The sequence below is a fragment of the Ciconia boyciana genome, chromosome 2, assembly GCF_034638445.1.
Source record: "Ciconia boyciana chromosome 2, ASM3463844v1, whole genome shotgun sequence".
Taxonomy (NCBI): domain Eukaryota; kingdom Metazoa; phylum Chordata; class Aves; order Ciconiiformes; family Ciconiidae; genus Ciconia; species Ciconia boyciana.
In genome coordinates this window covers 160,995,470-161,023,159 of record NC_132935.1, presented here as the reverse complement: position 1 = coordinate 161,023,159, position 27,690 = coordinate 160,995,470, and the positions used below count along the sequence as shown (strand labels likewise).

At 38.9% G+C, this 27,690-nt stretch overlaps 1 protein-coding gene across 4 annotated transcripts; it reads left to right on the top strand.

Annotated features, from left to right (window-relative positions):
* The first annotated feature begins 288 nt into the window (after window positions 1–288).
* On the top strand, window positions 289–27,172 carry ACTR3B (actin related protein 3B). 4 transcript variants are annotated; one of them, XM_072854726.1, is made up of 12 exons: window positions 289–471; window positions 8,265–8,320; window positions 10,151–10,275; window positions 11,258–11,368; window positions 11,753–11,848; window positions 12,004–12,111; window positions 13,431–13,574; window positions 14,183–14,356; window positions 16,773–16,865; window positions 24,948–25,073; window positions 25,550–25,633; window positions 26,236–27,172. In XM_072854726.1, the coding sequence occupies exons 1-12, from the start codon at window positions 428–430 to the stop codon at window positions 26,368–26,370; spliced, it is 1,296 nt and encodes a 431-aa protein (XP_072710827.1). In that variant the 5' UTR covers window positions 289–427; the 3' UTR covers window positions 26,371–27,172. The 4 variants fall into 4 exon arrangements, with proteins under 4 accessions (XP_072710827.1, XP_072710824.1, XP_072710826.1 ...); XM_072854723.1 differs by having other exon boundaries at window positions 26,232–27,172; XM_072854725.1 differs by lacking the exon at window positions 289–471 and adding an exon at window positions 2,666–2,779 and having other exon boundaries at window positions 26,232–27,172.
* Window positions 27,173–27,690: the final 518 nt, after the last annotated feature.

The following is a 27,690-nucleotide window of genomic DNA, read 5'->3' as shown; positions in this document are numbered from 1 at the left end:
GCCCCAGCTGACAGGCCTAAAGCACTAGCCCGGATGAAGGAGCACCCCTCAGAAAGCAGGGAGTACGGCATCAAGCCCACAACAAGGCTACGATCCTGTTGACACGCATGGCCTCTGACAAGCTTCTTCACCCGCCTCATGACAGGGGGCTGGAGCCGCCTGCAACACCCTCCCAAGCCCGCAGCCCCGCGCCGCCCTCACCCAAGATGGCGGCCCGCGAATGGCGGGGGCGGACGGCGGCGGACGGCGGCGGAGGCCGCGTCACGTGGCGGCGGCGGGCGGCGCATGCGCCCCGGGGGCGGCGCTGACAGGCGGCTGCATGGTGCCCGCCGCCCCTCGGCCGCCGGTGCAGTGAGGCCGCGCCGGGCCGGGGGAGCCGGCGGCGGCCTGGATGGTGGCGTAGGGCCCGTATTGCTGGCTCCCCAGCATGGCGAGCTACCTGCCCCCCTGCGTGATAGACGGAGGCACTGGGTGAGTGCGGGGAGGGGGGGGGACCGGCGCTACCAGTCCCCTTTCTGGGGAGTGGGGGGGGTGTCTCCGCCGTGCCGGCGCCCCTCAGCCGCCTCCCGCTGCCGGCGAGGGCCCTCAGCGGGGAGTCCCTTCACCTCTCACGGGTCCGGGCTCCTGCCGTGGGTCCCGGTTCCCTCTCGGCCTGTCGCCGTCCACTGAGTACCCTCCTTCTCCTTCTCCTGCCCTTCCTCCCCGTTGGGAGCTTGGAGCAGAGCGGTCCTGCCGTGCCCCAGCCATGTGTCCCGGGCAGGCCGTGCGCCTCCGGGGATGGTGTGCTTCTACGTGCCCTTTTCTCCTCCTGGGTCCAATTTTTGTTCGTGTTCCCTGACTTTTAAACTATTGCATGACTAAAATGTCAAAATTGGGTATGGCTTATTTCAAATGACTGCCTGGAGAGAGGGGTTTGCTTTACCTGGAAGCTATGAACCAGCACTGACTCCGGTCCAGAGGCAGGTGAGGTGTGCTTGCTGGGCTGCCGTGTCTCCTTCGTGCACAGCTCTGGGACCGCAGTGGCCTTGCCAGATTGCATCTGGCTGTGCCTCTAGAAGGCACATACATCTTGAACCTTTCCAGGTATTACCTCCAGCCAGCGATGGGAGCTGGCTGTCTTATACTACTGGTGTTTCTTGGTCATTAGGTCATCCCTCTGCACCTTTGTCAAATCAATGTAAGATTTATTCTACATTTGGCCAAGCCACAAGTTTTGTAACTCAAGTCTTCGAGGACTAAAATGAATCTGAATTGCAGAGGCTGTGCTCGGGAGGCGTTTCAGGAACAGGTCCTTTCTACCTGTCTGTGGCTAGAGGAGACCCATTCATCATCCAGTAGACTAGTTCTGCTGTGCCTCAAGAATGGGAGGTGTCAGAGGGAGCTGTAATGAAGGTGATGCTGAATATGTGGCGTGCTCTTGCTAATATTTTTCCTTTGGCCCAACAGTTACAGACAGCTCTGAGGAGGAGAGGAGACACTGGTCTGTGTGTAACTATTCAGCCAATAGCTTTACTTGTCAGGCTGTGCCTCAGTGTCATTGATTGCATCAATTTATTGCAATAATAGACCTTTCCTGTGCAGGGAATTTGCAGCACTATTTTCATTTATTTAATGCTTGGAAAGTTACCTGTAAAATTTCTAAAACTGAGTCATCTTGAAAAAAAAACAAAGCCCAAACAAACAAAAAACCCAAACCCCTAGATAACCAGAGGAAGCACTTTCCAGTGATGTGGTGTCACATTGCCGTCTCCTGAAAAAGTGTTTCATATTTTGAAATATGTCTTTATTCAACTGTCACACAACTTTTAGAAGTCTCTTGTCCTGTTTCTGTTTATACCTTATCTTACCAGAAATCAGCTCTGTCCCCCTCAGTGGAGAATACCAGAGTCTACAGCTGGAAATGTTGGGAGTAGAATAGAGACCGGGTTCCATCTTGTGTGTAATTCTGCCTGTGCAAACTACTCCTTGGTAGTTTCCCAGGTTCCTTCTATTTATTTGCTTAAGATATTTTAAATATCTGTTCTCCACAGAACTGTTGGTGTTACAGGAATATTACTTGACAGTTTTGAAGAGTTTTTCAAGGAGAGAAATGGGAGCTCTAGGTGGATCCTTTAAAAAGGCTACAGTATAAACTACAAAATCCAGAAAATGCATTAAATGCAGTGTCTGTCTCTTGCAGGAGACCTCCTTTGCTCTCAGTTTGTGGAGTGATTCCAGTGTGGCACTAGCAGTAGGTACTGCTGACCAACAGTTGTACAAAATAAGTAAGGACAGAAAATGGTTTATTGTGTCCTTTCAGAGAAATAATAATTGAATTTAAAAAATCTGTTTAGTGCTTGCATGGGGAAAAACTGGTGGAATTTGTGTGTGTGGGCATGTATATCAGTTTGTTTCAGGAAGGATTCGGATAGTCCCTGTTTCCATGCCTCCAAATGATCTTAATTCATATGAGACAACGTGGTGTCTCTGCTGATGGGACTTCTGCTTGGCTTTGCTGTAGGGCACTGAAATGTGGAAGACTTTTCAGCAATGAGATTGAGCTTGACATAAGTTATCTTGCAGAATTCAAGAAGAAATGAGAGTCTGAACCAAAGCAGCCAGAAGAAGTAGCTTGACTCATTGATACGCAGTCTCTGGAATTTTCCTCTGTGTGGGCTGAAAACCTTCTTATTGTTAGAATGAATCTACTTTGGGTTACGAGCTTCAAACAATTCATTCAAATTATTCATGAAAAGGCTTTCGGATGAAAAACTTGGAAGAGTATAGCGGAAAGGAAAAGGTATATGCAGACATGCACTGTGGAACATCATATATATATAAAATACACTTTTCTACGTGCATCTCTGGTACTGAATGAGGTGCTTTGTCCAGGCACTAATCCCTCTTCTTTTCGTGTAAGGGGATTTAAGAAATTTGTGAAAAGACTCTTGTTGTTGTTTTGCACGTAAGGAGCCTGGTTTAATTTACTGTTGTTTGCAGCCGTAAGTCTCCGTCCTGTAAAATGCTGGAATTTCTCAAAAAAAGCAACAACAGTTGTATAGAAAATAGCTACAGACGTTCAGTGAGAAACATATATTGTCATAGCAGAACAGGATAACGTTTCTTTTCTCTATTGGATAGGTGACTTGAACTTTCTTTATAAAACAAAGAGTGAACAGTTTATGACAAATTTGGAGAAAGCGGTAATAATTTGCTATCATCTTTTCCATTAGTATTTGCAAATGACATGTCCAGTTTTGATGCACTGCATCTTAAATTTTTTTGCATGAGGTTTTCTTCGTGATCAGTTACACGTTGCTATCGGTCTTTTTGTGGAGAAGGGCATGATGTTTTTAGTTTATTAGGTCTACCAGGCCTTTCTGGTGTTGCTGTTTTAAGTAGCTTTAAACTTCATAAGTAGTTTTATTAACTGGCATTTAGCTCTGGACATGAGATCGCTAGTAGGTGGGTGTGAGAAACAAAGATGTCTTAAAATACCTCTCTCCTCTTCAGTGTGTGTCTTTGCAGACACTGAGGAATACTTCTATTTTGGGTGTATTTTATTGATGTCACTCCATTTTTCTTTTAGTAAAGAAAAATTACTTCGGCAAAGTCTTACTGATGAGCTTAGAGGTAAATACTTGATTTCTGGGAGAAGTGAGCTGGACTTGTCTTAAAACTTGAAGCTTAAGGTGTGTTTTGTTGTTGCTAGGCTATTAAAGATAGCTGGAACCTCAGAACATGTTACGTTTTCCCCTTCTTACTATATTTCTGATACTAAATTAGTTGCTTTAGCCAAGTATTACCTCTGCTCTTTACATGTGAGACTTGTGAACAGGCATTATTGTAATTGCTGTTCTGGGTCTAAGGAGCCTGAGTTAATTAACTGTTGTTTATAATCACAGGCTTTAGTCCTTTAAAGTACTAGACTCTCAAAAAAAAGCAATGGCTCTAATGTACACTTTATTCTTATAGTGCTTGCTGGTGCTTTTGGGTAAATTGTGCAGACAGTAGATTTTTTTCTGTTTGGTATTTCCTCCTTCATTGCTTCTTTCTTCTTTGCCATTCCTTCATCGCATCCTCCTTCATTCCAAAAGTGCCTTTCCACATCTTTATGAAGAACTTGTGTTGTGAGTTTCTCAGGCATATTTATAAGAATGATAATACAGTCTGTTTATGGCAGCATGGCATCACAGGTGTTCTGGCAGTAATAACTGTTGGTTATTTAGCATCTTAGCTGTCGGAGACAGTGTTCTCTTTACAGAGGTTATTTTTTGTTTGTTTACAGGACTTTCTTAAAGCATTTTGCTGTTTTCAGTCACTTCATATCTATCTTTTCAGAGCTTTTTTTAATGGATGTAACACATTGTTTTAAAGATCTGGACCAAAAAGCAATAGAAACTGAGGAAATGCTAAAATGTTCACAGCTGGGCTTTGGTCTTTTGCACACTTGTCCAGAGAAAAATTGGATGTCTTGTATTTTGAGATGGATAAAGCCTGAGTTTGTGATTTTTAAATGCCTAAATTATGTTATTCTCATGCTTTAGTAAGCATTTTCCAAAATATGTCCCTGCTCTTTACAGTGGTTGAGGGTGCAGCATCTGCTTCCAAGTTTGGTCTATTTGTATATCTTTGCAGTCATTTTTCTATGTAAGTTTTTCAGTCTTTCCATGGTAGGACCTCAGAAGAGAACACGGTTAGAATGACCATTCCTCATGCAAAAGCTAGTGAAACAGATTTGTGTACTAAGTAATCACCTGGGAAAAATAGTATGTAGGAGACAGCAGTATTTTTAGAAACTGCTTGTTTCAACAATATATAACTTCCAGTGATTTTTTTTTTTCCTTTTAAATGAGTAGTCCCTCCAAATCCCCTTGCATGAAATAGACTTAGTCTATTGGATTGGTTTTCTACTAATCTTTAATGCAGCCTCCAGTATCCTATATTTTGGAGAGTTTCCAGTATGTTCCTATCTCACTGGCAATAAATCTGCTACTTTTAATGAAATTAAGTTGGAATACTGATTATCTATATGTTCCCTACAGCTGTCTCTGTAATTTACAGATCACAAGACGTTGCATTACCATTAGTCTGCTAGGCTGTAACCCAGGAGAAAGAAAACCATGTTTTAGATGCTTAAATATTCATTGGAGAAGGGACTGGAGACCAGGTAACCTCTCTAACTGTTTAAGTCCAGAGCCTTTCAGGGCAATGAATATTTAAATATCTTGTATAAAAGGGAACAATCTCTGTAGGAGGTCCTGGAAGTGGGTCACCCAAACACTTTAATGTACCCTTGGGTATGGCTCTGGAAGGTGGAATGTGTTCAGGTCCTGCTGGGCAGATGAAAAATCTGGGACCAAGCCTGTCATGTCCTGAGTGAGTAGGCTACTGAATAAGAAGGGGCCACACAACTGCAGCATCTCTTTTCCTTCTCTTCCTCAGTGGTTTTGAGAGTAGTTTGAGTTACCCTTCCATTTGGTTTTGTCAAAACACCTGAAATATGGTTGCTTGTTCAAGTCTGTCTCTTGTTTGATCCTAAATAGATTTTTTTTTTTCTTTTAACAGCATTTTTTTTTTTCACTTCCTTCAACATTGAACTGAGAATTTAGTTATTCTCATAGTTCTAGTATTAATCCTTCATGGATTAATGGCATGCAAAAGCAATCTTTCCAGATGTTATCTTCTGTGAGATGTGTTCTTTGAAGACAACTATTTTTCACTGAGACTGAGAAATAAGCTTATCCTGTAGTTTTAACTGGGGTTAATTAAGCTAGTGAAAAAATAAATTGGTAAAATATTGAGCTATAGACTTTTGGTAACTTTATAAGTTATTCCACTCGGGGGATCTGATGCCTGCTTGAGAGGGAAGGTAAAGCTATGGCAGACTGATAGACCAAGTTGACTTTCAGAGGGTGTTTTCTTTTAATACTGTGAGTGGGTGTGAGTTTAGCATGTGTGTAGAGGGGGAAAAGATGGGAAACTGAACTCACCTCTCGGGCAGAGTTTAGTTTAAGAAATGAGTTCTGGTTATATTGCAGGAACCTTTTAATTTTATTTTTATATATCATAGAATCAGATAATGCTTTGGATTGGAAGGGACCTTTACAGGTCATCTAGTTCAATCCCCCTGCAAGAGCAGGGACATCTGTAACTCGATCAGGTTGCTCAGAGCCCCATCCAACCTGACCTTGAATGTTTCCAGGGGTGGGGCCTCCACTACCTCTCTGGGCAACCTGTGCAGTGCTTCACCACCCTCATTGTAAAAAATTTCTTTCTTAAATCCAGTCTAAATCTGACTTCCCTTAGTTTAAAACCACATATATATATATATATGCACACACATATATAAAAATTGTATAAAAAGTATATATACATATTTACATGCTTAGGTATATGCATGTATATGTATATATTGATTTTGTTTTTTGTCACTGGGGCTTGAAGGGCTGTTTTCATGAGCTTTCTGCCTGATTGCTATTTCTAAGTCTTAGAACGAGGTCTCTTGAATCCAAAACCGGTTTCCTTAGTCCTCACTATGTTTGTTTGAGCAACATCCATTTCAGAGAGAGAAACAAAGAGGAAGTATTAAATCCCAGTGTAAATCCTGTTGTTGCTTGTTATGTTTTAAGAATATTCCCTAGGTAGGCCTCATGCTAAAATGTGAAGAAACTATGCAATAATAATCATAAAAAGAATTCTTATTAGTAGTGGCCTTCTTTACAAATCAGTCTAATTTAATGTCCTGATTATATTTTTTGAGAGCCGCAGAAGGTATGCATAAACATTTTAGATCAAACTGAAAGCATGTGGCCATATAATGATGATTAAAAATACAACAAACCCTTGCCCCCAAAACACAGTCCTTGTCTTTTTAGCCTTGGGGAAAAAGGCTTTTTTAACTATTATTTGAAGACTATTGAAGCTATAGCTTTGAAGAGATGTTGAAAATATAATATTTAAATAGCAAGGTCATTGCTAATTCAGTTCTGATTTAATTCCTTTATCTAAACAAACTGACTCTTAATGTGTGTTTTTATACTAAATACTCCATAAAGGGGAACTTACTGTTTAAGCTGTTAATGAAGAAGCAAGCCTCTGCTTTAGCGATGGCATAATATTGTTTTGCAAATATTGAGAGTACGCTGTAGACAAAGACCCTAAATTCACTTTAGGACCTAGATTGTGATTGGTCTCGTTGAAGAATGTCATGGCTTTAGGTTTTCATGGTAGAAATGGATGTGAGTAATGCTGATTTCCCTCAAATCATGCTATTATTGTACTTCTATTCCAATCTAATGACAATATTAGAGAAAGAGTTCAGTCTCTGCAACCATTCAGTTAATCTTGGTGGGTTTTTCCTTTTTTTTTCTTTTTTTTTTTTTTTGAAACGGCTTCTGATTTCCCGCCCCCAGAATTAGAGCTGTTTTTCATAGTCTGGGATGTTAATTCTTTCTGGTTGCTAAAGACCTGAAGTAGCTTGCAGCCAGTAACACCATGCAGAGATTTTAGGTTTTGTGTGAAAATTTGTTTTCTTTTTTTTTTTTTCATTTCCAAGTTACCAGTTTGTTTTTTCTCTTGATCCTTTACTTGTTAAAATAGATTTGATCCTTTACTTGTTAAAATAGATATTATATGTATATTGAAAGGGATGGACAATGCTTTGTACCATCTGCTGGCCATTTCTAAAGCATTTTATCAATTCATGTTCACTTTGGTGTAGTATGTATATATTACCACACACAGATACTATACCTGTGACAAAGTGAGTGGTTTGTGCAAGGCATGAAAGGGAATTGTATCAGGATTGCAACTAGAGTTCTGAACTGTGGTTTGTACTTAAGATGCTATTTTTTTTCCTGTGTTTGACAATATTAAACAAATATGCAAAGTCTAATGACATCTTTGGTCATGGTAGTTTTCTGAAAGGTAAGATCTGCACAGCCCTTTTTTTACCAAAGGGCGGAATGTGGCCTGCCTGTCTTTTGTCATAGCTGGCCAACAAGACGGAGAAGCAAGAGCTGAGTTTCCAGATTTCATAGTTTGGAAAAAACACTACCAAAATATGTAAGCTGAAGGTGTCTGAAAAATAAATAATGCCTAAAATATTTACAACTTCTGAGTTTTCTTCTCAGCAGGATGACACTTGAAAGCATAACCCAGAAAATGTAGATGTGGTATGCAATTGTTTGGCCTTCACTTTAAGAAGTGTAGTGAATTGAAAGTTGTTTTTTTTTTTTTACATCTAAGTGCATCTAATGACCTCGTGATCATTCTTTTTCTAGGTATACAAAACTTGGCTATGCAGGAAATACAGAACCTCAGTTCATTATCCCATCATGTGAGTAATTTTTTGTCCCTCCAAATTCTAATCTACACCGCTATCACTGAGCAGTTTCATGAGTAAATGATGTGCTTCCCAACTCAGCCTTCATAGTCTCTTGTCCATCTGGGAAGTGATATTCATTGCGTTAGCATCTTTGGCTAGAGTGTAGCTAAACAGAACTCCTTGTTTGCAGTTAGCTAGGACTGTTGCTCATTAAATCAGCTCTTGGTTGCTATGACAAAGATGAAGAGAACTCCAGTCCAATTTCCTTTTTATCTCCGTTATTTTTCTGCCAGGACTCTTGAGTAGACAGAATGCAATTTACCTCCTGTCTACCTGACACCATGGTTACTGCCTGGATAATCTGGGGAAGGCTTCCAATCAAATTAAGTACTAAAGTGCAGGTGGTGTCTGCCTTATTTACATTGTCTGGGACTGTAGACAGTTTAATATTCAAAAAGTTGTTCCTATTAGAAAATGTTCTTTTTGGGTGTTTGTTTTACCAATTAAAATGGTTTTGCCCACTTAATATGCTTTTGTTGAGCAGATTTAATCTTCATTTTTTTTGTGTTAAACTTGTTTAAAATGTTATACCTTTCTGGTGTTCTTGATTTTAATTGTTGTCTTAATAGTTTCTCTCAAATGCTATATATGTTTATAAGTAGTAGCACTGGCTATGTATTTACATTTATAATGGCATCTATTATCTCATGGTTATCTCCAGTTTTCTGAAGTTTGTCAAGGAACTACTTATTAATGCATCTAGACTGCCTTGTAGTTCCTCGCAGTAGAAGGTATAAAGATAAGGAAATAATAAAGGTAATTGGGGGCCAAAGAGGTGGAGGGGGACATGCTCTTTACCGGATATAGCTTCAGTACTGGTTATAGCCTAACTATTTTAAGTATTATAAAAAACTCAAACTTAAACCACTGGTAAAGATTTAAATGTCTTGCGTTAAAGAAGTGGGAAAGCAAGAGTTTCCCACTTCTTTTATAACGTGAATTTGTTATAAATCCTGTTTTATAAAACTATAAACTTGTTGGGGCTTAGACGTGTTTCCAAAAGAATTGTTTGCCTGTCAGTAATTTTTGGTGCTGATAGTATTTGGTCCGTTTGTGGATGATGCCTGTCTACTCCACATTTTTTACTGTATGTTCTTTAGATCCTGATTATAACCTATTAAAAGAAAAATGTATATAAATAAGGTTATGTTTTAAGAGTACTTTATTCCATTTTTATTTATAGCTTGCCCCAGATTTGGTTTTTTGCTGCCTCATCATCTTGCCTATAGCAGCCATCATCTAATAATTTTAGTGATAGTTGCAGCCTGCTAATAGGAAGCATAAGTGTCTCCAAAGATTTCTCTGTAGCACTGCAAATTGATTTCTACCTTCCCCCCCCCCCCCCCCAACTGGGATAATGACTCAAATACTTATTTCTACATAGTTTTTCTTCTCCTCCTGTGCTCTTTCTCTTAATTCTCAGAGTTGAAACTCAGAAAATCATGTTGCTTACTGGCTTAAAGAGTATCTCCGGTGGAATGCTGTACTTGTGCAGGTTTAGTGACTGCGGTAGCCTGTAACAGAGTACATTTTTAAGATTTTCTGAGTTATCATTTACATTAATGAGGGAAGGGTGACAAGAATCCTCTGTGATGCAGCGAGAATGAACTCTGCTGTATTGGCTTGTCAATAGATCACTTACATAATTTCTGCTTTCTGGAAGCTATACTTTCTATATCCCAATTTTTATTTCTGGAAAAGAATCCTTAGGTAAATGAATATTCATTGCTTGGTATTTAGCTGTTTTAACTTTGTTTTGATTTGTTTGGGTTTTATTTTAAGGTATTGCAATCCGAGAATCAGCCAAAGTAGGTGACCAGGCTCAGAGAAGGGTTATGAAAGGCGTTGATGATCTGGACTTTTTCATAGGAGATGAAGCCATAGATAAACCTACCTATGCTACAAAGGTAAGCATTGAGTATTTTTAAGAAGTCTTTCCAAAGTTTCACATTTTTATTATTATATAATGTTCTAGGCCTTTTTGATAGCCAATTAAAACATGCATTTGCTTTTTGTAAAGTATTTTTGTTGCTTTTTAAAAACTGCATGATTTCATCATGGTTTTATCTTTTTTTAAATGTCTGTTTTACTGGTACTGTCCTGTGTGATTGGTGCTTGAACCCTTTTGTAAATATTCATTGATACAGTGCAGCTCTTCAGTTTTCAAAATGATTAGCTATTAAAATAGTCATAAACACTGAATATTTAAATTCTTGCTAAAAGTGTATCCTCTTAATGTGGCATATGAACTGGGGAATGTGTTGGTTACTTTTGCTTCAGGGAATGTCACAATTGTTTTGTGGAGGGCTGTCTTCAATGTGGCTTTTCTGTGAATCATATTTTCCATATCCTAGTAAAGGACTTCTTGTACTTACAAAATGTTACCGGCTTATGAATTATGTGGAAAAAAAATATTTTATACATCCTACTATCTTACTTAAATGTCAGCTGTGTTCTTAACATTGAACAAAATGTAAACATCATCCCTGCCAGAATTTTCGTTGAAAAATATATAGACTATATGGTCTCTATTTATTTTTATAGATTCGAAGGCATATTGAAGCCAAGTATGATTCTCAGCTTTATAAATGATAAAATTGATAGAAAAGGAGATTAAAACACAGTGCCATGATAGAGCAATAGCAGTATTAGGAACAGAGTCTGGATTCTGGCATCTGCAAGATAGAATCGCAATTTGAAGTACCTGGGAGCAGGAGATAACTTCAAATAGTGCCTCTAAATTAAAATTAGAATGGAGGATTTGATAAGGTAACCATGAGATGAAATGTTTTCATTCTAGCAGAAGATGTAGGGGTTTGGGGACTCAGGCTGTTTCTGGTTTGTTTATCCTTGTATGGTCTAGAGTGTTGACAAGTTTTCTTGCTTCAGTGGCCTATACGACATGGTATTGTTGAAGACTGGGACCTCATGGAGAGATTCATGGAGCAGGTCATCTTTAAATACCTACGAGCTGAACCTGAGGATCACTATTTTTTAATGGTGAGTTAATGAGACTGGGTAAGAAAATATTTTTGTAAGAGGAAAACTAAATAATGTTCCAAGCATGAGTAGCTCTGTTGGAGGATTTTTCTGTGTATATGTCTCTTATTTCTTCAGCAACCAGGGTGTGGGGGGGTGGGAGGAGGAAAGTAATCTGTAAAGTTGCATTATAACTAAATTCCGTTCGTTTTGTGATGTAGGCTACTGCAAGTTGGATTTTGTTTTTGAAAAGCTTCAATCGCTTTGTTTAAATTCTGTTTGAAATTTTCTATTTTGAGTGCATAGAAGAGAATTTTAGAAGTTTGATTACCATACCAAGCTAATCAATGCATGAACCATTAGGACGCTATTGAGGTGCTTTTTTCAAAACTTTTTTTTTTTCAGACAGAGCCTCCACTGAACACACCAGAAAACAGAGAGTATCTTGCAGAAATCATGTTCGAATCATTTAACATACCAGGACTTTACATTGCTGTTCAGGTGAACAAAGTGAATATATACTTCTAAAGTACAGTATAGCTGCAGTATGTATAGTCTTCTGTATGCATATGTCTAAAATGTTTGAAACAGTATTTTCTGAGATTGTAAATTAGCACACTCTGCCTGCTTCTAAATATAAACTCTTTCTCATGTAGGCAGTGTTGGCCTTAGCTGCCTCTTGGACGTCACGGCAGGTTGGAGAACGTACTTTGACTGGAATTGTCATCGATAGTGGTGATGGAGTGACCCACGTAATTCCTGTGGTATGTAGCAGGATGTAGTTTGAAATTATCAGTGCTTTGGACAAGCACAGGATTTATTTACTATAGGTTTAAATAAGAAGTGTCAAACTAAACTTTATTTTTCAATTTTTAGTGTTGCTTGGTTGTTTGGGATTTTTTTCCTCCCTTATGATTGTTTTCAAAAGTATGTATTTTCTTATGTGAACTTATTTATGCAATTTATTTAGCTTGCAGGCTATAGGAGGGTCACAGTAAGGAATAGTCAGGCCGTATTTTAAAGGCTACTTCTATGTAAAACTTTGTCTTCCATTACTGTGATGCGTCAGTTCTGTTTAATATTAATGCTTATCATGGTTTTGGATCTCCTGCATGCCACTAGTGTCTGACAAGAAATGTCCTAACTTCCTTGATGTCCTGCATTTTGAGTGTTTAATATAGCTGACAACGTGTGCTTTTTATATGATTTTATTGTATTTTAGAAGTTAGTGAACTCCACTTGTGTGGAAACAACTACAAGCTTGTATAAATGCATGTTCATATACATGGTTGATCTCAAATGGCTCAATTATTTTAGGATGTTAAAAATACAGAATTATCTGTGCATACTGACATCTGTTGTATTGATGTCATTTTGTGCATTTCTGAAGCATATAGTATGCTTGAATGATCAGTTATTTTAGAAATGAAAAATTGATTCCCTTTAACTTGATCTTGTGTTTTGGTATTAACCTGGTCTTCTCAGTATTTTCTTCATATGGCAAATGCTGGGAAAAAACAGCATTTACCATATGAAACTCTGAAAAGTGTAAAAAAGCAAGAGAAGAAATAATGTTGGCTCAGCAGTGTTTTCAGTAAATGCATCCTGAAAAAAATCTAGCAAATAGATTTCTTGTTTTTATTGTGCTTATTGTTAGATACTACTTCATTTGATTTTTCCTTGTTGGAGGATTTTAATAAATTTTATGTTTTTTCCTATTCATTTTTCACTCTCAAACAGGACATGAGTGGTCTATTTATATTACGTTTGCTTTTCAGATCATGCCTAAAAGGAACCATCTGACCAGAGTTTGTCTTCTAATGTGTGCAAGATTTTTTTATCTATCACTTGTGTATCTATTAGATAATCAGTATCTGTTTATATGTGGTAATCAAGGTCTTTTAAATAGAAATAATATCCACTTTGCAGTGGGTTGCATATTTTATAGTAATTTTACAGTTTCAAGATTTTACCTCTAATTAAAAATCAAAACAATCATAAAAATGAGTGTTAATTTTGCTGCTAATTATTGGTACACAGTAGGTTTTTCCCTAAATGTTGTTTTTCTTCTCCTCCTACATAGGCAGAAGGCTATGTAATTGGAAGTTGCATCAAACATATTCCTATTGCAGGTAGAGATATTACTTACTTTATTCAGCAACTCCTAAGGGAAAGGGAGGTGGGAATTCCTCCTGAACAATCTCTGGAGACAGCAAAAGCCATAAAGGTACACCCTTTTTATCTCTTAATACATAAATAAAAGTCTTTGAGCTAATTTTTTGGCTTTAACAAGTTGCCAGTGGCTCTTAAAAATGCAAATGTAGGCAGTGTATTGTAATTACACAAGCTTCTGGTGGTTTATCCAATCAAGTGCGGGGGAAGGAGAAAGAGGAAGAAAATCTTCATGCTAGACTGTTTGGAGTGAATATGTTCTACAGACTAAATCAGCATTTTAAGCTTTAGATTTGTTTAAAATTTGTTTTTTAGTTTAATGAAAAATAAATGTATGTAATGTCAGTACGGTGATTGTGTGGGTCTGATCTTGCAATGAGAGCTCGCCACTGAACTTCTTTATTGTTGCAGACCTAATGGTTGTGATGTTTTCATTTTGAGACTAATCTAGATGAGTCAGTGTGCAATCTTATTGAAACAACTAGGCCATGTGCATCGTCTTGTAGGGCTGAGTCTTCAGTAGTCATTTGGGTGAGAACATCTGTTGAACAGCTTCATCTGTAGTAATGCTCACATATTTTTGTTTTCTGATTGTCTTATACTTTTAATTCAATGACAGAATAATTATTTCAGCAATTTTTAATGCATGGTATATCTTAACAGGAGAAATACTGTTACATTTGCCCTGACATAGTGAAAGAATTTGCGAAGTACGATGGAGATCCTCGAAAATGGATCAAACAGTATACGGGCATCAATGCGATCAACAAAACCAAGTTTGTTATAGATGTAGGTTATGAAAGGTTCCTTGGACCTGAAATTTTCTTTCATCCTGAGGTAAGAACAGTTACAGAAACTTCACTGTGTGAGTGAAGAGAGGGGGAGGGAGGTGCTATCATTTTTGGTGCCAGCGCGCCATCACGTGGAAGTAGGAGATCAGTAAGCCTCCTGACTGCAAGCCAGCTACAGTCTCAGATAACATAAGCATAGAAAAACGTGAGTAGCATTGCATTGATAATATTTTAAATCGTGGACACTGGCTTATGTGTACTTTGTTGACACTGAGTCAATTTATAAAGCATGGATGCTAAATTGTCCTTGAGGGAAGTCCATTGAAGTCTGTGTTGCTGTGCTCATAAGTAACATGTACAATTCTGGGAAACATTACAATACCTAGTCTGTCTAGTTTTTGGTAGTTCAGTTTGTGTAAGCTTCAGGATATTGTGGGAGAGGAAGGAGTCAAGTTTTAATATGTTACAGTATAGCAGAGAAGGTCCTCTCCATTCCTATGCACTCCATTAAGTTTATTGCCAGCAACTGTAACTTGTAATACTGTTAAAAAATTTAATCAAGATCCATGTTAACACTGGTGAAGTTTCCCTTTGTCTACCCTCTTCCCATTGGAAGGATATTAAAAAGCCTCATTCTCTCACCTTTTGTCTAAATTCCAGCCTTAATCTGTTTGTGGTCAGTTTGTAGCCATCTGATCTTGTGCCAGCATTAAACCTCTGGGCTAAATAGTTTCTCCTCCCTGCTGTTTACCCATGTGATCTTACAGAGAGGCATTGACATGTCAGACATCATTTTAATAGCTCCTCTTTCCATAGTCCCTTCAAAGACTGTTAGGAACAGGATAAAGGACTAATTTTCATTTTCTTCATTTCTTGATAGTTTCTTGGCTCTGTATTGAAAAAAAAACAAAACTGAACTGACTTTCTAGACAAGAAAAACACACTAGATGATACGTACTACATCCAAAGAGAATTTCTCGCTGGACTTCATTAACTCCTCACTTCAAAGGGTATCAAGTTAGCTAGGTAAAAGCTGCCTTTGGTAAAGCTGTCTTGTAATCTTTTCCTATTTTCAGTTTATCTCCATCTTACAAAATTTGTTCTGAAGTCTTTAATACTCTTCAAGTTAGGCTTTGGGGTTTGTAGTTATCCAGATTATCTCTCCACTTTTTAAATTAGGTATTTTAGTTGCTATGCTCCAACCATATGGTATTTGCTAGCAGACTGCAATTTCACATGTCAGTTCTCTAGTCCCCTTTCTGGGAGCATGTTATACTCTGCTTTGGATGCCATAACTCTCATTTGTACTTATTCCTTTTGCCCTGCTGTCTTATCAGTATCTTTATGGAGAGCTCAGGAGAAGATTTCAGGCTGTAGTTTATTCAGATGAGAACTCTCTGTGTGAAGCAACACCACTTCTTTCTTCTCTTTTAATTTATGTGGCTTCATGTTTTAGCTTCTTGCATGATTAATTCTTACTATGGAAATTAGCTTGAATTCTTGGGGATTTTTCACATCATTCTTATGGAACCTGATCTCCAAGCCAACTTCCTTTGCTAATTTCTCTTTCAGTTCAATGTAGACTTTTGTGTTTTGGCTTTTGTTATTCATCCAGTTAGATACTTCATCTTGTTTAGGACGTGAATCCCAAATAGTTTCTGCACCCTGGGGAAAGTTTTAAAGTTACATAATAATATATCTATAATAATATATTATTATGTATTTATTGATAATTCATTTACTTTCTCAACATTTAATCTGTGAAAAGGCAAAACCTAGGCGATGAACTTTTTTTTTCCCCCCAAAGCTTGTGTTAAGTTTTAAGTGGAAAATTCCCATTAGTCCAATAATGTTTTCTAGCATTAGCAGCTCTGACTCTCTAATATTTATAAATGCAGAAATTCACATTAGCACTGTACTGATGTTTGCATTGATGGGGATTTCCACTCAAAACCGTAGAGTATTTATGCCTTTTTGAATATTAGAGATTTTGTGTACTTGTAAAATATCTGACTTTTTGGTGGGAATTTAACATAAGTATTTCAGTAGGGTTGAAAACTTTTCACAGGGAAACATTCTGGTTTGCACACTGAGTTTTTTTATTTCACCTAAAAGGAAAGGCACAACCACAGTACACAGTAACAGTATGTTTAATATTGCAGGAGAACTCAAACTCGTGTCACAGTAGTAGACCCATAGTACATAAATTTTAAACAGTGAATTTATGACCAAGGAAGAGAATCTGAATTTCTCTGCAGAAAAAGGAATTCTCATTTCCCTTGTACAGAAGTGGATTTGTCATAACATAGAATAATTGGTGAGCTGGAGTAATAGTGATTTTTTTGATTCCCACCCGCCCCCTTTAAAAGTGCTATTACAGAATCTCTCTACAGTCTCACTTTGCCTTTTTTTTCCTCTGTTCTTGGGAGGAAATATCTAATGTCTGTTCTATTTTGTTGTAGTTTGCTAATCCTGATTTTATGGAATCCATTTCGGATGTAGTTGATGAAGTTATACAGAACTGTCCCATTGATGTCCGGCGTCCATTATATAAGGTATGGTCTTTCTGTTGTAAGATTAACTTAATTCATTTGAAGACTAAATATTGACATAATCATGAAGCATATATGTAGCTACTAATTCCCCCACTATGAGAAATGTGAACTTTGAATAGGGATAAAGTTCAAGTTAAAGTGCCACTTCTGAATGAAGAGTACTTGACCTTTGCTGCTTTTTATTTCTGAAAGAAGGGTTATCTGTAGCAGTAGTTTGATACACAGGTAAGTATTGTCCCCAGGGAACTGAGGCAGAGGGATGTTATTTGCATCTGACACTTGTAATGTGAATTCTTGTGCATGAAGGTCCTTGGCTTTTGTCCATTTTAAGGATTACGTCATGGTCTCACCCCCCCTCTGCCCCCTTACTTTATTAGGCAGTGGTTTCAAATACATAGATTTTTTTTTTTCATAGTCTTTACTTGTGTCTGCCTACTGTCTGCAGTTTTAGCCAGGTATTGAACCCAGTATTAAAATACATGAAGACTTAAAATCTTTCAGGAGACAATAATTATGCCTGCTTAAACTTGTTGAGGGTGTAGTCCAGAGAGTACTTTCAGTCACTGATTCTTTAAGAACTGAAAAGGAAGGTACTGACAGGCATAGCCTATGGCAAGCTCTCTTTATATTGGCAGCACATCTTAGGCTTCCTGGTTGTTTTCTGCTCGTGCAGCAGCAGTGCCTTTTTGGAAATAACAGCATAAAGTAATAGCATGGAGAAGTTTGCTTGCTCCTGTAAAAGGTGGTACTTTTCTTCACCTATTAGAATGAGCATTAAGTTCCAACTAAGTCATATCTCAGGGTAATTTGTAACTATTACAATTTTGCAGTCTGTTTTACTTGTCTAGTAAACATACTCTGTAATCTAGAATGAGACATAGTGCTTCAGAGCAAATCTGTGGAGCAGGTTAAAATGGGAAGTTAAGCTACTTAACAAGCTCATATGTGGAGTGAATTTTGCAGCAGATGTCTTCAGCAGCTTCAAGCTTAGGTATGTTGCAGAGAGTTTTAGGGAACTCTTAGTGTCTGGTTGTGCTTAAGATCTGTGCTTTTTTTCCTGAAAGACCAAAGTTGCCATAGAGCAATAGCTTCATCGCTTGGTAGTGCAGGGATGAGTACTGACTTCTGGAAAGTGGAATTTAAAAATTGAGGTTAAGTTACTCTTTCCTCACTGTAATCAGCAGGCAAATAATTTTCCCTTGGCTTGCCACTGATTGAGAATTTGTTTTTTCCATTTTCTGTTTTTCACTATACTTACTTAATTAAAACAATGTTACACAATTACCTATTGAATGTAATGATAGATGTCAGTAGTTATTAATGCTAATAGTTGCTATCTTCCTTAAGCAAGGTCACTGCAAAGGGACAAACATCTCTGTTCTCATTGTTTAAAAGTGTATAAGTGCAGAAATCCACTCATACTTTCTTGTCATTTCTGTGGTTAATCAATTTCACTTACCCATGGTGCTGCGTGGTGGCCAGCCAAGGCACTGTGCTTTGGAGCTGGGTTTCCATCAAATGTATTTGGATTCTTCCTCAATGTTCATGCAGAAAATGCCTGCAGGTGCCCTTCTTGCAGATTATATGTGGTATTGTCGTGGTTTAACCCCAGGCGGCAACTAAGCACCACACAGCCACTCGCTCACTCCCCCCTGGCGGGATGGGGGAGAGAATCAGAAGAGTAAAAGTGAGAAAACTTGTGGGTTGAGATAAAGACAGTTTAATGGGTAAAGCAAAAGCCATGCATGCAAGCAAAGCAAAACAAGGAATTCATTCACTGCTTCCCATGGGCAGGCAGGTGTTCAGCCATCTCCAGGAAAACAGGGCTCCATCACGCGTAACGGTTACTTGGGAAGACAAACGCCATCGCTCCAGATGTCCCCCGCTCCCTTCCTTCTTCCCCAGCTTTCTATGCTGAGCATGACGCCGTATGGTGTGGAATAGCCCTTTGGTCAGTTGGGGTCAGCTGTCCCAGCCGTGTCCCCTCCCAGCTTCTTGTGCACCCCCAGCCTCCTCGCTGGTGGGGTGGGGTGAGAAGCAGAAAAGGCCTTGACCCTGTGTAAGCCCTGCTCAGCAGTAACGAAAACATCCCTGTGTGATCAACACTGTTTTCAGCACAAATCCAAACCATAGCCCCATACTAGCTACTATGAAGAAAATTAACTCTATCCCAGCCAAACCCAGCACATTCTCCACCCTTATTCCATACCATTTATGCCATGCTCAGGTCCCACACTATCTGATACAACCTCATTAATGACCACCCCCATTCCGTCCTTTGATAAAATACACAGATATCATTCCCTTAGTCTATGGACCACCCCTGTAAAGTGCTCATAAAATGTCCACAAAATGTCCACTGAGTTCATTTAGTCCATGACTTTGGGCTCCATCTGTTATGGTGGTCACTCAGGACAGGAGAGGTGGTGTGTTGCATGGAGTTACTGAGCACCAAAGCCGGGTCGCTGCTGCACTTGCACTGCTTCTTGTAAGGCTTGTCCTCCACTGGTGCAGGTGGTTCCTGCTATAGTAATTCCCATAACATGCAACTCAAATCCTGGGTTACAACAATTGAAAGGTGTTTGCGTTACAGTCTCCACCCCTGGTCCCTTTGGACCAGACCATCGGGTTTAACATTGCAGTGAACTCCTCCCCTTGCCCCTGCTCCAGCTTGGACTTATCCACAGACTGCAGTCCCTTAGAGTTGTACCTGCTCCGAGTGGAGCCTTATCTATGAGCTATAGTCTTGCCAGGGTTATACCTGCTGCGACATAGACTACTCCATCACACGTAACGGTTACTTGGGAAGACAAACACCATCCCTCTGAATGTCCCCCCCTTCCTCCTTCTTCCCCCAGCTTTATATGCTGAGCATGACGTCATACGGTATGGAATATCCTATGTCAGTTAAGGCATGAGTTTTGACGCTTAAGTGTCAAAAAAGAGTAGCTGAATTTAACAGTCAGCTAGTGAATATAGTAATAATTTTAATAGGTGGACAAATTTTAAAGGTGGACAAAGGGCTTTTGGAAGTTGTAAAAACTGCTTTATTCTAATAAATGGTATTTTTTGTTGGTAACAGGTTCAGAAAGTGTCACTCTTACTCCACACTCTACTTCATCTTCCTTTTTTGCCACCCAGAGTCTCTCCCCAGATACTGCCAGAGTTTAGATGGTAACAGGAGATGACAACAGTATTGACAGTTTTGAGGTCTGTGCCTTCTCCCAGTAGAAAGGATGTAAGTGTAGGGTCATTGGCTGTCCCAACAATTGATTTCTTTCAACTTTTCTCTGCTGTGTTTTTGGCACAAATACATGGATGAAAGAGTTTAAGATAAGTGACATCTGAAACCAGGTAAATTCTGTCAGAAACATCTCTGAAAGATCCTAGCCAAGCATGTTTAAATATTCATGATTGAAATCATGACAGATCAAGTTGTAACATCCTTGACCTCAAACATTTAAGCTAGCTTCTCAAGCTGAAAACACTGCATGAGGTGGGGACTGTAGTGTATTGACAAGTGTGGTGTTTTATTGTAGATAAATCATCCAGGTTTTCAGTGGAAACACAGGTGCATGGAGACAGGATTTTAATGATATTGGCTCTTTTCCTTAGAGAAGATGACTTTTTAGCTGGGTGTGCAACTGTTGTGGACAATAGTGAACTTGAGCTTGCTGATATAATTCAAGATTTGGACTACACTTGTTGTATCAGCGTTCTCTCGGAAGGTTAAACTGTTGACTGCCCAGCTCATAATGAACCATCCTCAAAGCCTGGAGAGATCTGGCATGCGGGAGGCTAAGGGAGTGGTAAACATCCCCCTAACATGACTTCTAACTTGGATTGCTGGTTGATACTTTGTGTGAAAACAGCTTCACGTGCGCTGCGTGGTGTGTAGATGGCGCTGTCAGACTGCTGTGCAGCGTCTGGCTGGACATCTGCGAGCTGTAGGGAGAAATACAGCCTGTGATGGTGCCCAGCTTATTTGCTGTATCAACCCTATTCTTGCCTTTCCCCTCCAAAACTGTAAGTATCCTCAAGCACAAGACTGGATAGGGTTCAACTGACATCTGCTTATCTGTGCTTCAGCAAAATGACAATTTTTGCTATTAGTTACTAAGTGCAGAGCGGGGAGGCTCTGTGGGTGAGGCAAGGCTGGATAGACTGCCAGGCTGTTAGATCTGCATCATATTGGTGCCGATGATAAGACATGGGAAAGGAAAGCTATTCCTGCTACCTCACGTGGAAGCCCCAAGTGATTAACACCGTTAGCATAGCACAGGAGTACTGAGGAGTAGCCCTCTTTATTCCTATAACAGCTGTAATTAAATTTATAACATTACCCATGCTAGCTGGTTTAACAGTAGCTCAATACATCTGCAGTATTTTGTGGTTACTTTTGTGTCTGAGTGCAGGCATATTTCTGCGGAACAGCACAACCATAAGTCATGCTGAAATCTTTTGCTATTACTTGAATTGTTAAATGAACATTGAAATGATGATTTTAAAGAAACAGAAATTGTTTTTTCATCATTAAAAGTTGAACTTATTTAAAAGAAGTGTTTCTCACAATATATTTACTTCTTTGTAACATATTTGTTGTTTGATATGTGCAGTGTTTCTCCTTATGCTTTCCATACAATGTTGGCAAATATTGCCCTGTCTTAAATAATTTAAGAGGCATGTAGCTTAATTGATTCACTTGCTTATGAAGTGCTTGGCTTCAGCTTGTGAACCTTCCAGTTTTTACCCTTAATAATTTTTATTAACAGTCATATATTGCTCTTATTACATGTCTCTCCTGGTGTGGTTGTGTCATGTTAAACAACTTTAATTTAGGCTATCGTTCGGAAGGAAGGGAAACTGGGATGTGTTGTTGACATTTATATTTACCAGAAAAGTAGTGGATGCTTCTCAGTTTGGTGCTGCAAAGTCTGAAGTGTCCAGCTGAGAGTGCACTTATATCATGTTACAAGGTGCGGCATAAAGGTGCACAAATCAGTTCAGCACCTTGTGTTTGGTAGCATTGAGTTCTGCAGAAGCTAATTTAACTTTTTGGAATTTTTATATAAACTTTATTTAGCTAGAGATTTCTGTTACTGTAACTGGATGGTTTTGTTAGGTAGCCTCATGTCTCTGCAGCATTGCACTGTACAGGCATAATACCAGAAACAGTATGGAGAGAAACTCAATATTCTAGAGTTCATAAGAGAAGCAAAGGGTATGGATGAGAAGTGAGAAATTTCTTGCCAGCCCTCGGAAATGATTGGTGTTCACCCCGTGGTTTCCTTCCAGAAATGGCCTACTTTCATTATTTACTTGTTGTGGTTAGCTTTTTCAGGTGTGTGGAAGGTCTTCATCCCTCTCTTCTAAGGGAATAGAATTCTTTTGAAACACCTTAAATTTTCAACCAGTTAGCTATAAAAATAAAAATCAGCAGGAGCTTTCTGTCAGATGGTATGATAATCAGTGTTAGCTGTGAAACCTGTGGTCTGCTTAGAGCTGTTAAACCAGCCGAAGTGTGTTTGAGCAGAGTAAGATCAGAACAAGTCTTGTTTAAAGGAATCAGCTGGAAACAGAACTTAAATCCTAACTGCCTTGATGTCTTTTTCTGGGAGGCCAGAGAATTCCCAGGCAGGCTGAAAACCCAAACATCACTAGTAAGCTTTCTCCACAGACGTATTTAGCATACTTCGTTGTTATTATGTTTTTTGTTAAGTAGTTACTGGAATTGTTACACTCAGTTATTCTAGAGAAGGTATTTGGTGTGGGGGTGGTTTCTTGGTTGTTTTTTTAGGGGTTTGGATTTTTTTTTTTAATCTGACAGTCTTTTCCCACCTTCATTGGGTCCTTTGTAAGTGGTGGGTGTGTTGTTTGAGGGATGGGGAATGTGTATGGATTCTGCTTTCATTGTGAGTGAGGACTACCTGGCTTCTAACCTCCTTGTAGAAGACTGACCTGATGAATTGTGATGACTGCTCATGCATGGGCTTCAGTAAGTTTTCTACTAAAGAGTTAGCACAGATTTGGCCCAGTGCTGACAAGAAGTGCAGGGAGCAGGCGAACTGTAATTGTATAATTAACCATCTTATAATAGCAGTTGGTGTCACCTAGTTACTTATATCCAAAATTCTGCTTGGCCTGGCTTGTCCAGTTATGTGGTAGTGAGATGACTCACCTTTTCAACAGTATACCCTAGTGCTTCTGTCCTCCTTGACCAGTATTATCGTTAAACTTCTTTCAGTGTATAGAAGTACTTGAGTAATCATAATCTGAGGAAGGTGTAACCTCTCAGCTTCTAACCCTGGAATGATAACAGATCCTCCCAGTGTCACTGCTAACTCTGTAGTTGCATGAATTGGTCTCGGATGTATTCAAACAATTATTCTCAGGTGTATTCTGAAATCTGTTTTTAGTGGTAGCATTGTCCACTTTATGGAGCATACTTGAAGTTTGCTTTGAATAGAATTATTGCTTTCACAGTCTTTGCCAACTTCATTATCTCCAGGTAATATTTTCTGATGGCATCTTTTTAATTGCTATTTCATCACTCAGGTTGGTTTTTGTCTTTTTATTCCCCATTAGCAATTTTCTTTTCCAATGTGGAGCGCGTGACCACTTTGAGGCAGGGGAAGAGATGTTCTTGTGTATGGGGGGAGCAGGGGGGATCTCCTTCCTGCTTTAATTTTAGGACCAACTGTGGTTTCTGGCTCCTGCTTATACATATGTCTCCTTTTGTCTTTTGTGTTCCCTTTCTTTTGGGAAATGTTTCAGTAATGTTATGGGGATGTGTGCTTTTCTTTTAAGTACACCTGCCTTGTTATGCACTCCTTTATACTGTAGATAATCTGAAGCTGTGAAGAAATGAGTTTTTCCTGCTGTAATGGTTTTTATGATGTGCAGAGATTTTTTCATGAATAAACAAACAGCTTTCTTCTCACTTTACAAGTTACAAACAAGATTTTCCTTGTTATCTGTTGCTTAAAATCCAAGCAGTTACTTCTGCACCCTGCAAGTGTGAACACTTACTATGCATGTCTTTGACTCTTCAGATCTGTGTGCAGGCTTCCTAGCTGAAAACAGTGGTTCAGGGATTCTTTCATTACGTGCACAGTCTTGGTCTGCAGTGTCAAAAACTATTACTGGGAGATAATCCTTTGACCTGTGTATAATGAACTTTTGATCTCAGTTGAGTTCTTTCTGGACATGTGTCTAAGGCATAGAAGTGGTTTTAGTAAGCACTCATTGGCAGTTTGGTTTGCAGTTGCAGCAGTATGCAAAGGAACACGTAGTTTGGTCATATAGAGTTCATTTTTCTGATGATGAAATGCATTTTTGCTGCCACCAATGTTATGTTCTAGGGTACCTGTTTTGAATCTCCCCACTTTTGAAATGACTTCTGTGTTAGTCTATGACCCTGCAACATTATCAGAATTAAGGATGTGACATTTGAAAACCCCTATTTGGAATCCAAGTACAAGTCCAGGCTAAGAGGCTTTTGGTTCTGCTCTGAAAACTAAGTAATACCAGGCAAACAGGTATAGATAAGAAAAGTGAAAGGCATTGTACCTTTCTCTGTACTACAGTCCTCTTTGGAGGTGTGGTACCTTTTTGAAGAATCATTGGACTTGCTGGTTGCTATGCTTAGAAGTTTAACTCTTAAAATAAAAAAAATTGATTTCTAGATAACTTTACAGCTTTTGGAAAGACACTAACAGCAATATGATGAGTCTAGAGCCTTATTTGGTATCAGGGCTAAAACTGCTTACTATGAGCATCCCTGGGATACTTTTTGATGTAGTGTCTTATTTCTGCTGCTCTGCACATGTAGGGTACTAGCTCACCATTTTAATGGAATCCTTCTCTTTTGTAATAACATTCTACATAAAACTGTTCTTCAAAGGGGAAAAAAAGTAGGGGACCCTGGACCTCCTATGGAAATTGAGCAATGCTTAATTTGTTCTGTGTAGCTTGTCAGCTTCCTAATGATGTTAAGATCCAAACAGTCATCTCTGCAGTGTTGGCTTTTCGAAAACTCGCTTGAAGATGGATTTAAAGAATGTGTGTTTAATTTCTGCACAGAATGTGGTCCTCTCAGGAGGATCCACGATGTTCAGGGACTTTGGACGACGACTGCAAAGGGATTTGAAGAGGGTAGTGGATGCGAGATTGCGACTTAGTGAGGAACTCAGTGGTGGTCGGATAAAAGTAAGTAAGAATTTCCAATGCATTGATTACATGAGTAGTGAAAGAAATAAAGTTCAGAATTTCACCTCACTAGTGAAAAAGCAGTCTTGTAAAATGAGTAGTATGTATGTATGTGTTGTTAAACATGTTGGTAGCCTTGTGATGTATGACATGTCTTTACAGGAACCTTAAAGTTACTGCGAGCAGTCTCTAAGGGCATTTCTGGTTTCCCTTCTAGGAGATATGTGATCTTAGCAGTAGGCAAGAGGGATTTAACTGTTGTGTCCTTCAGCATACTAATCGTGCAGAGTTTTATGACTTGGTCTCCTAGGGAACATGGCAGACTGTGCGTCTGCCAGACAAGTAGAGATAGTGTGAGACAAATGTGAGATAGTGATGTGAATGGAGGGGTGAAGATGTCTGGGTCTGAGCATTTTCAGTTTGTAAGGATCTTGCCAGAAAATGTAAACCAACTAAATACAAACTGTTTTTCTTAGCCGAAACCAGTTGAAGTTCAAGTGATAACACATCACATGCAGCGTTACGCAGTTTGGTTTGGCGGTTCCATGCTGGCTTCAACAGTAAGTCTTTATCAAAATTGTTCTGAATTTTTTTATTACATGTTGTCTTCTGGCTATATTTGATCTGAGTACTAAGTTTTAAACCTTTTCATTGTGACAGCCTAAACTGTGTCACATTCTGGGATCCTTACACAACTTTTATCTCAGTAAAATTTGTATAGGGCAGGTGGGAGCTTTACTTCAGTAAGGATATCATGATTTGACATAATTCTGAAGTAGTTCTTATATGATAGTGGCAATATAGTCCCTTTATTCTTGAAGTCAGCACTAGAGATTAGTTAGGACTTCAGGAATACAGGATCCAACTCAATGGTCTTAAACCCGAGAGAGAAGCAAATACAGGAAAATGGGAGCAGTTCCTGTCTCCAAAGTGGGATTTCTTATTGCTGTGTTTAAAAGCAGTCTTCTGTCCAGTCAAACTTTTCTTGATTAATTGTATTCATATCGTAATATTTCCAGTTTTATTCTATCTCAAAAAATGTAATACCACATCATAAAGCTCCAAGCTACAAAAATGTTAAGGCATTAGTTTATTTGTTGGTTTTTCTGCTTGATATATTCTTATGCTTTTGAGGGGATTTGTTTTATATTTTCATAGCCAGAGTTTTTCCAAGTATGTCACACCAAGAAAGACTATGAAGAGTATGGCCCTAGTATTTGTCGTCATAATCCTGTTTTTGGAGTCATGTCATAATGCTCATCTAATGGAAACAAGATCTCTGATATCTTGCTGGTGAAGAAACTCATGTAATGCAGAGGAAGGCAGCAGATACTGTAAATACTGAAGCAAGATGTGGTTGTCTCTTGGAAGCATTTGGATCACCACCGTGCACTAAAGCACAACTTGCAGCCCCAAGTCATTTCAGTAAAAGCCATTTCTCTGCTGACTACTTTAAAGCCTATCCTTCTCTCTTCCTAAATGTGAGGTAATTGAAAATAGGTAAGTCTCGGTTTAGGAGGTTGTGCAAATACTACTGAAACTGAATCTAGAAGAATAAGGCAGTGCTTTACTGCTTGTGGAAAGGTTTAAGCCTTTCCCACTTGTGCCCTGATTCTGCAATCAAATCTTTATCAATGGAGCACTAAATACCACATTGCCTTCAGGGGAGTTGGAATGGATGTAGGTACCTGCCCAAATGGATTAGATTGCAGGATTGGGACTACTTTGTAAATGTAGGTTTTTCACATCATTTTGTATTTTATGATATTGGTAGGGTGAATTGATGACTAGTTCTAAGCACGAACAGCTATCAATGTCATGGAGCGACATTACGCATTTCCAGGTGTGAGGCATGTATTGGAGTTGTGCTGGTATTTTTGTTTGGCAAAAAAAAAAAAGCCATGTATGCTAGAAACTGATTTGTTCTTGTTTGGATGACACAAACTAAGTGATTTACAGTATTGTATGAAGTTTATTATAGCCACTGTTACTTTGTTTTGAATTTTCTGAAACTGTTTTATAGAAGATGTTTGGTTTTGATGTTGGTGAGTGGTGGATGACACACGGGCCTTGCACCAGTGAAATAAAAGCTGTTAACATCTTTATGAATGTTTGTGGTAGTCATGATTTACATACTCATCCATTTTATTTCACAAGGTGAAATATTTCATTTTTTCCATTTATATGTCAAAGTACATGGAACCATAGTAACACTGAGGTTGGAAAGGACCTCTGGAGATTTCTGGTCCAGACTCCTGCTCAGTGCAGGACTTGCTTCAAAGTCAGATCTGATTGCTCAGGGGCAGTCAAGTTTCTGTGAATGGAGGTTCCTTAATGTCTCTGGCAACCTGTTCCAAGGCTTAATTACCCTACTATGGGTACATGTTCTGGTATTGTGGACATGGTGTTTGTTCTTCTATGGTTTAAATCTAAATAGAGTAGGAAATCCTACTTATTCTGTCTGTGCTGGTATTTATCTGATCTCTGTCAGCAGAGATTTTGTAACAGTTTGTGTAGCCCAATGAGAATTTTGCAAGACACATCAATTTGGTTTTAACTGGCATGGAGGGATTGAGACCAAGCAATTATTTGTTCAGCATAAATTAGAAATTAAACA